The sequence below is a fragment of the Geotrypetes seraphini genome, chromosome 12 (assembly GCF_902459505.1).
Source record: "Geotrypetes seraphini chromosome 12, aGeoSer1.1, whole genome shotgun sequence".
Lineage (NCBI taxonomy): Eukaryota > Metazoa > Chordata > Amphibia > Gymnophiona > Dermophiidae > Geotrypetes > Geotrypetes seraphini.
The window spans coordinates 120,473,380-120,481,635 of NC_047095.1; the positions used below are offsets into that span (position 1 = coordinate 120,473,380).

The 8,256-nt window shown below is 46.5% G+C and overlaps 1 protein-coding gene across 1 annotated transcript in view; it reads right to left on the reverse strand.

Annotated features, from left to right (window-relative positions):
• LOC117346904 (proteasome subunit beta type-7-like) overlaps window positions 1-8,055 on the reverse strand; it is a 19,514-nt gene extending 11,459 nt beyond the window's left edge. Inside the window, exons 1-2 of the mRNA XM_033917143.1 lie at window positions 7,902-8,055; window positions 1,690-1,783 (exon numbers count right to left, since the gene is read on the reverse strand). Coding sequence (XP_033773034.1) covers window positions 1,690-1,783; window positions 7,902-7,966 — 159 coding nt within the window. The 5' untranslated portion in view covers window positions 7,967-8,055. The remainder of the gene's footprint in view (window positions 1-1,689; window positions 1,784-7,901) is intronic.
• Window positions 8,056-8,256: the final 201 nt, after the last annotated feature.

Here is an 8,256-nt window from a genome sequence, read left to right on the forward strand (position 1 = left end):
CATTCTCCTCTGGTATTTTCAGGCCCTGCACTCTCTGCATTTTGCCTCATTTTCCTCTGATATTTTCAGCCTCTGCACTCTCTGCATTTTACCTCATTGTCCTCTGGCATTTTCAGCCCCTGCACTCTCTGCATTGTGTTGGAATTTTCCTCTGATATTTTCAGCCTGCACTCTCTACATTTTGCCTCATTCTCCTCTGGTATTTTCAGCCCCTGCACTCTCTGCATTTTGCCTCATTCTCCTCTGGTATTTTCAGCCCCTGAACTCTGCATTTTGCCTCATTCTCCTCTGGTATTTTCAGGCCCTGCACTCTCTGCATTTTGCCTCATTTTCCTCTGATATTTTCAGCCTCTGCACTCTCTGCATTTTACCTCATTGTCCTCTGGCATTTTCAGCCCCTGCACTCTCTGCATTGTGTTGGAATTTTCCTCTGATATTTTCAGCCTGCACTCTCTACATTTTGCCTCATTCTCCTCTGGTATTTTCAGCCTCTGCACTCTCTGCATTGTGTTGGAATTTTCCTCTGATATTTTCAGCCTGCACTCTCTACATTTTGCCTCATTCTCCTCTGGTATTTTCAGCCCCTGCACTCTCTGCATTTTGCCTCATTCTCCTCTGGTATTTTCAGCCTCTGCACTCTCTGCATTGTGTTGGAATTTTCCTCTGATATTTTCAGCCTGTACTCTCTACATTTTGCCTCATTCTCCTCTGGTATTTTCAGCCCCTGAACTCTGCATTTTGCCTCATTCTCCTCTGGTATTTTCAGCCCCTGCACTCTCTGCATTTTGCCTCATTCTCCTCTGGTATTTTCAGCCTCTGCACTCTCTGCATTTTGCCTCATTTTCCTCTGATATTTTCAGCCTCTGCACTCTCTGCATTTTACCTCATTGTCCTCTGGCATTTTCAGCCCCTGCACTCTCTGCATTGTGTTGGAATTTTCCTCTGATATTTTCAGCCTGCACTCTCTACATTTTGCCTCATTCTCCTCTGGTATTTTCAGCCCCTGCACTCTCTGCATTTTGCCTCATTGGTATTTTCAGCCTCTGCACTCTCTGCATTGTGTTGGAATTTTCCTCTGATATTTTCAGCCTGCACTCTCTACATTTTGCCTCATTCTCCTCTGGTATTTTCAGCCCCTGCACTCTCTGCATTTTGCCTCATTCTCCTCTGGTATTTTCAGCCTCTGCACTCTCTGCATTGTGTTGGAATTTTCCTCTGATATTTTCAGCCTGTACTCTCTACATTTTGCCTCATTCTCCTCTGGTATTTTCAGCCCCTGAACTCTGCATTTTGCCTCATTCTCCTCTGGTATTTTCAGCCCCTGCACTCTCTGCATTTTGCCTCATTCTCCTCTGGTATTTTCAGCCTCTGCACTCTCTGCATTTTGCCTCATTCTCCTCTGGTATTTTCAGCCTCTGCACTCTCTGCATTTTGCCTCATTCTCCTCTGGTATTTTCAGCCTCTGCACTCTCTGCATTTTGCCTCATTCTCCTCTGGCATTTTCAGCCCCTACACTCTCTGCATTGTGTTGGAATTTTCCTCTGATATTTTCAGTCTGTATTCTCTGCATTTTTCCTCATTCTCCTGCGGTATTTTCAGCCACTGTGCTCTCTGCACTTTGCAGGCATTTGTAGCTGAACTTGGTCTCACAGCCCCTGTGTTTGTACAGTTGCGCCGGGGGTCCCTTACCTTGTACACGAGCCCAGCAATTGTAGTCCCGGTTTTCCTCACTTTAGGGACCCTGAGCCCTTGCTGGCATATTTCTTTCTCCAATAATTCATTTCTGTGGGAGGGGAGAAAAAGGAGGCATGATCACGAAAGACAGGGACACAGATGTGCATGCACACACATACAAGCACACAAGTGAGCAGTCTGACACATGCAGATATGGACACATAAGTCACTTTTATCCTAATCCTCCAGAAGCCTGACTGCCGCTCCTCCTCCATATCCTCCTCTGGGATGTTCCAATTAGAGAATGACACAGTGACAAAGTTCATCACCATTCTCGTCCCCGTGGATAACCGCGGGAAATAATCCCATGTCATTCTCTAGTGTCTATTTCAACCTCAGTCCTTCTACACCAGCATTCTTCAAAGCAAAGCTTGCGGGTCAGTGGTTGTGGCCATTCATACTCTGATTCTTATGTGAGCCAAGGATAATGAAACCATTGTGACATCACTGATGTGATTGGCTCTTAGGCACTGGTGGAATGAGGCATTATGACATCACAGTATCTGCTCTGGATACCAGAGACTGTCATTCTCTGGTGTCTATTTCAACCTCTGTCCTTCTACACCAGCATTCTTCAAAGCAAAGCTTGCGGGTCAGTGGTTGTGGCCATTCATGGGAGCCAAGGATAATGAAGCCATTGTGACATCACTGATGTGATTGGCTCTTAGGCAGTGGTGGAATGAGGCATTATGACATCACAATATCTGCTCTGGATACCAGAGACTGTCATTCTCTAGTGTCTGTTTCAACCTCGGTCCTTCTACACCAGCATTCTTCAACACAAAGCTTGCGGGTCAGTGGTTGTGGCCATTCATGGGAGCCAAGGATAATGAAGCCATTGTGACATCACTGATGTGATTGGCTCTTAGGCAGTGGTGGAATGAGGCATTATGACATCACAATATCTGCTCTGGATACCAGAGACTGTCATTCTCTAGTGTCTGTTTCAACCTCGGTCCTTCTACACCAGCATTCTTCAACACAAAGCTTGCGGGTCAGTGGTTGTGGCCATTCATACTCTGATTCTTATGTGAGCCAAGGACAATGAAGCCATTGTGACATCACTGATGTGATTGGCTCTTAGGCACTGGTGGAATGAGGCATTATGACATCACAATATCTGCTCTGGATACCAGAGACTGTCATTCTTCAGTGTCTATCTCAACCTCAGTCCTTCTACACCAGCATTCTTCAAAGCAAAGCTTGCGGGTCAGTGGTTGTGGCCATTCATACTCTGATTCTTATGGGAGCCAAGGATAATGCAGCCATTGTGACATCACTGATGTGATTGGTTCTTAGGCACTGGTGGAATGAGGCATTATGACATCACAATATCTGCTCTGGATACCAGAGACTGTCATTCTCTAGTGTCTGTTTCAACCTCGGTCCTTCTACACCAGCATTCTTCAAAGCAAAGCTTGCGGGTCAGTGGTTGTGGCCATTCATACTCTGATTCTTATGTGAGCCAAGGACAATGAAGCCATTGTGACATCACTGATGTGATTGGCTCTTAGGCACTGGTGGAATGAGGCATTATGACATCACAATATCTGCTCTGGATACCAGAGACTGTCATTCTTCAGTGTCTATCTCAACCTCAGTCCTTCTACACCAGCATTCTTCAAAGCAAAGCTTGCGGGTCAGTGGTTGTGGCCATACTCTGATTCTTCCCTCTTTCCTTAAAGAATGACATGAAGATGGTTTCCCGCGGTTATCCACGGGGACGGGAACGGTGATGAATTTTGTCACCGTGTCATTCTCTAGTTCCAATCTAATCAGAATTTCTTAACCACACTTCACCAGTACAGGCTCAAGGCAATTTACAGGATTAAGAGCCCCATGTAGCAGCATGGGGAAATAGTTACAGCACAGTGAAGAAGGAAGTTACACAGTTACAGATTGAAAAGACACAGGAGGAAAGTTACAACTCAGTGAGAAGGAGGGTTACATTGTTGCAGGATTATATTGTGAAGGAGGGAAGCAATTACTGTAGACTCGGGACTGCTACGTAGCTGAAGAGAGTGCATTACTTGCTCATAAAATGTAGCCCGAGAGCTTGTCTCGACGAACTTAGGGTAACACGGGGCTGGGAGGCCTGTGGGTCACCCATAGAGACAAGCAGGCGGGGGGGGGGGGAGAGATATGAGGGTCATTTCACAAATAATGCACACTATGTTTTCTTTTTTTTTTTCAGGTACAGTATTTCTTTACAATCCTTCAATATAGTCTCCCTGCTTTGCAATGACTGAGTTCCAATGTCCAGGAAGCTTCATTATTCCATCCAAGACACCATTTTGTTCAGTTGCCGAATGGCTCGGGTACCGGCGGAAGAAAGCTCTTCCAGAGATGCAAAACGATGTCCACGCATAGGTTGTGTCAACTTTGGAAAAAGGTCAAAGTCTGGTGGACTCATGTCTGGACGGTAGGGAGCAGGAGGTAACACCTCCCAGCCGTATTCGCGTAGTTTTTCAATGACATTCCCTATGTGCGGGTGAGCGTTGTCATGAAGAATGAGTGGCCCAGCCAAGAGCAACTAAGGTCGGGTTTTGTGCATTTTTTGCAAAAAAATCATGATAATACACTGTTGTGACATTTCTTCCAAATGGAACTTTGTCTGTGATGATGATGCCTCATCATTTGTATGACTTTTGATTGAGCTCGTCGAAGTATTTTAGGTCATGGGGAAGATGGAGCTCTCCACTCATTGGACTGTGATTCCTGCTCCGGCTCAAAGTCTCTGACCCATGTTTCATCAAATAGCAACAATGTGATTCAACAATGCCTGACCTTCGACATCGAATCTTTGTTCAAGAGCATCAGCCACGAGTTTCACACATCATTCATCGGTTGTTGATTTCAGCCTTCCTGGTCTTGAATCATCCATCGGTTGTTGATTTCGGCCTTCCTGGTCTTGTATCATCCATCGGTTGTTGATTTCAGCCTTCCTGGTCTTGTATCATCCATCGGTTGTTGATTTCGGCCTTCCTGGTCTTGAATCATCCATCGGTTGTTGATTTCGGCCTTCCTGGTCTTGAATCATCCATCGGTTGTTGATTTCGGCCTTCCTGGTCTTGAATCATCCATCGGTTGTTGATTTCGGCCTTCCTGGTCTTGTATCATCCATCGGTTGTTGATTTCGGCCTTCCTGGTCTTGAATCATCCATCGGTTGTTGATTTCGGCCTTCCTGGTCTTGAATCATCCATCGGTTGTTGATTTCGGCCTTCCTGGTCTTGTATCATCCATCGGTTGTTGATTTCAGCCTTCCTGGTCTTGTATCATCCATCGGTTGTTGATTTCGGCCTTCCTGGTCTTGTATCATCCATCGGTTGTTGATTTCGGCCTTCCTGGTCTTGTATCATCATCTATGCTCACACGATCCCTCCGAAAACGAGTTGCCCACCGAGAAACTGTACTACAGTCCACTGTTAACTCACCACAAACTTCACGTAACGCACGGTGGATTTCTGTCAGGTTTTTGCCACGTAGAGTTTCAATCTTAATGTAAGCCGGAAGTCATTATGCCATTGTATAGATCCATGGTGAGGCCCCATCTGGAATACTGTGTGCAATTCTGGAGGCCACATTATCGCAAGGATGTGCTGAGACTGGAGTCGGTTCAGAGAATGGCCACCCGGATGGTCTCGGGACTCAAGGATCTCCCGTACGAGGAACGGCTAGACAAATTGCAGCTATACTCACTCGAGGAGCGCAGAGAGAGGGGGGACATGATCGAGACGTTCAAGTATCTCACGGGCCGCATCGAGGCGGAGGAAGATATCTTCCTTTTCAAGGGTCTCACGACAACAAGAGGGCGTCCGTGGAAAATCAGGGGAGGGAAACTACGAGCTGACACCAAGAAATTCTTTTTCACAGAAAGGGTGGTTGATCGCTGGAATAGTCTTCCACTGCATGTGATCGAGGCCAGCAGCGTGCCTGATTTTAAGGCCAAATGGGATCATCACATGGGATCTATTCACAGGGCGAAGGTAGGGGAGGGTCATTAGGGTGGGCAGACTAGATGGGCCGTGGCCCTTATCTGCCGTCTATTTCTATGTTTCTATGACCATTGGTCTGACCCAATAGAGCTATTCTTATGTTCTTATGTGAGCCAAATACAGTATAAGACAATTAAGCTATTGTACAAGTAACACCACTGATGAGGTTGGCTCTGAGGCACTGTGAAATGAGGCATTATGACATCATGATCTCAGCTCTGGAATGTTGCTCTCAGTGGGGTTCTGGAATCTTGCTATTCTTTTTTTTTTTTTTTTTTCACATTTAAGATTTTATGTACAATCTGCCTTTTACAGAGAAATTTGCATTTTTCAGATCCACAGGTGCGACATAGCTTAATAAAATAAAATGTTACATTCAGTGCACTTCCTTCACATCTTGCTGTTGACAACAGACTCCAGAGCCTTGGCAACTTGATCGGCGTTCAGATTATCCAGTGACAGACTCCTCTCTTTCCCAAAGTCATAGCGTGCCCAGAGTTATTGCTATTCTTTGAGATGCTGGAATGTTGCTACTTCTTGGGGTTTGGCCAGGTACTAGGGACCTGGATTGGCCACCATGAGAATGGGCAACTGGGCTTGATGGTGACACCAGGAAATTCTTTTTCACTGAAAGGGTGGTTGATCGCTGGAATAGTCTTCCACTACAGGTGATTGAGGCCAGCAGCGTGCCTGATTTTAAGGCCAAATGGGATCGGCACATGGGATCTATTCACAGGGCAAAGGTAGGGGAGGGACATTAAGGTGGGCAGACTAGATGGGCCGTGGGCCCTTATCTGCCGTCAATTTCTATGTTTCTATGACCTCTGATCGTCAACAGACACAGTGCCTGAGACACCTGCCGCCTCCATTTTCCACACGTCACAGCCACACTTTGCACACCACAGAGCTCACAAGCCCATGTCCCGCTGCTTCAAGCACTGAAGAGAAAATGAAACAAGGTTTATTGCAATTAGCATCATCCACTCCCCTTTTTCGTTGTTCCACTCCGGCCATTTGTTGCCGTTATGAGTGACCCCCTCCTGATGAAGAGCCGAAACTCGAGTCGGGGGGGGCCATGGATTTTAATTTGGTGATTTAAGCTTTTATCGGCACAGCTGCACTTTTTTGAAAAAAGAAGAGCTGTGATAGACTAGTAATACCCTCGTATGATAAAGACATTTAAATACCTACGTGGCATAAATGTGCAAGAGGCGAGTCTCGGTTGAAAGGAAACTCTCGAATGAGGGGGGGCATAGGATGAAGGGAAAAGGGGACAGATTCAGAAGTAACCTCGGAAAATACTTTTTCACGGAAAGGGTGGAGAATGCATGGAACGGCCTCCCGGTGGAGATGGTGGAGACAAAAAGTGTATCTGAATTCAAGCAGGCTGGGACAAGTACGTTGGATCTCTAAGGGAGAGGAGGGGACAGTAGATGGCATGTTTAAGCAGACTAGTTAGGCCATATGGTCTTTATCTGCCTTCATTTTTCTCTTGTTTCGATGTAGGCGCTCCCAGCCATCGCTGGCAGGGCGCCGCACCCAAGTCAGAACCACCGGGCTCAGAAAGGACTTTGACGCATCCCGTGGAAAGACAGGAAGTCGAGTCAACGCTTAGCACCCACGAGCTGGCATTATAGGGGTGCAATCAGGGCTCTTGCCCCAGGCACCATGTTACAGGGGGCGTCAAACGTACCTAAATCTGAAGGAAATACAGCCCCACCCAGCTCCCAAATTTCTGTCTTGGACCTCCGTCGGCCCTATAATATCCCACACTCTGTGACGTGTAGCTGAATCTTTTGCTCTCAGTTGCATCTTGAATAATATTTGGATCGTCCTTTTCTTCGTTCTCTGTGATACGATACTATTCAAAAAGCTGATTCTAGGAGGTCTACAATTTCCACCCTGGCTGAGTGTATAATACCCTTTCACTTTTCACTTTCACTTTCTTTTAACAGCTTCCAGTGTTCCCAGAAAGATTCATCTCCCTGGACAAAGCAGTCCTTTACCCAGAGGTGATTATTAATATTATGATTTATATGGAACCTACCAGATAATTCTAGATGAAGACAGACAGACCAGGGAAGGAGAAACAGAGAAGAAGCCAGCAAAAGATAGCCAGGGAGAGGGCACACGCAACAGGTGCACTGAAGAAAAGGGTCTCGCCTCCTCACCTCTGGCAGTTCTCAAAGCTGAAACCCCCTGGATTCGGAGGGGTCAGTGCCTTAGAGGGCAGCATGTCCAGGCACGCAGTGGCAATCTCCGCACAGGCTGCAGGAGCTGCTGCCCAGTGCTTGAAGTTCGTTTGTCTGCCTCTCTTCTTTCACTTTCACATGTTAAAGTCATGTGGGAGGAAGCTGGAACAGAGGCAGCAAAGGCTCAAACATACACAGAAGCCACCAGTACAAGATAGAACACATCCTGAGCTTTGCCTTCCAGTGTCACTTTGCAGTAACACAGAGTGAGCTGCAGCAAAATCTGAGCTGGAAATCTCAGGAGCAACTGAATCCACACAGGCAGCACCCAATG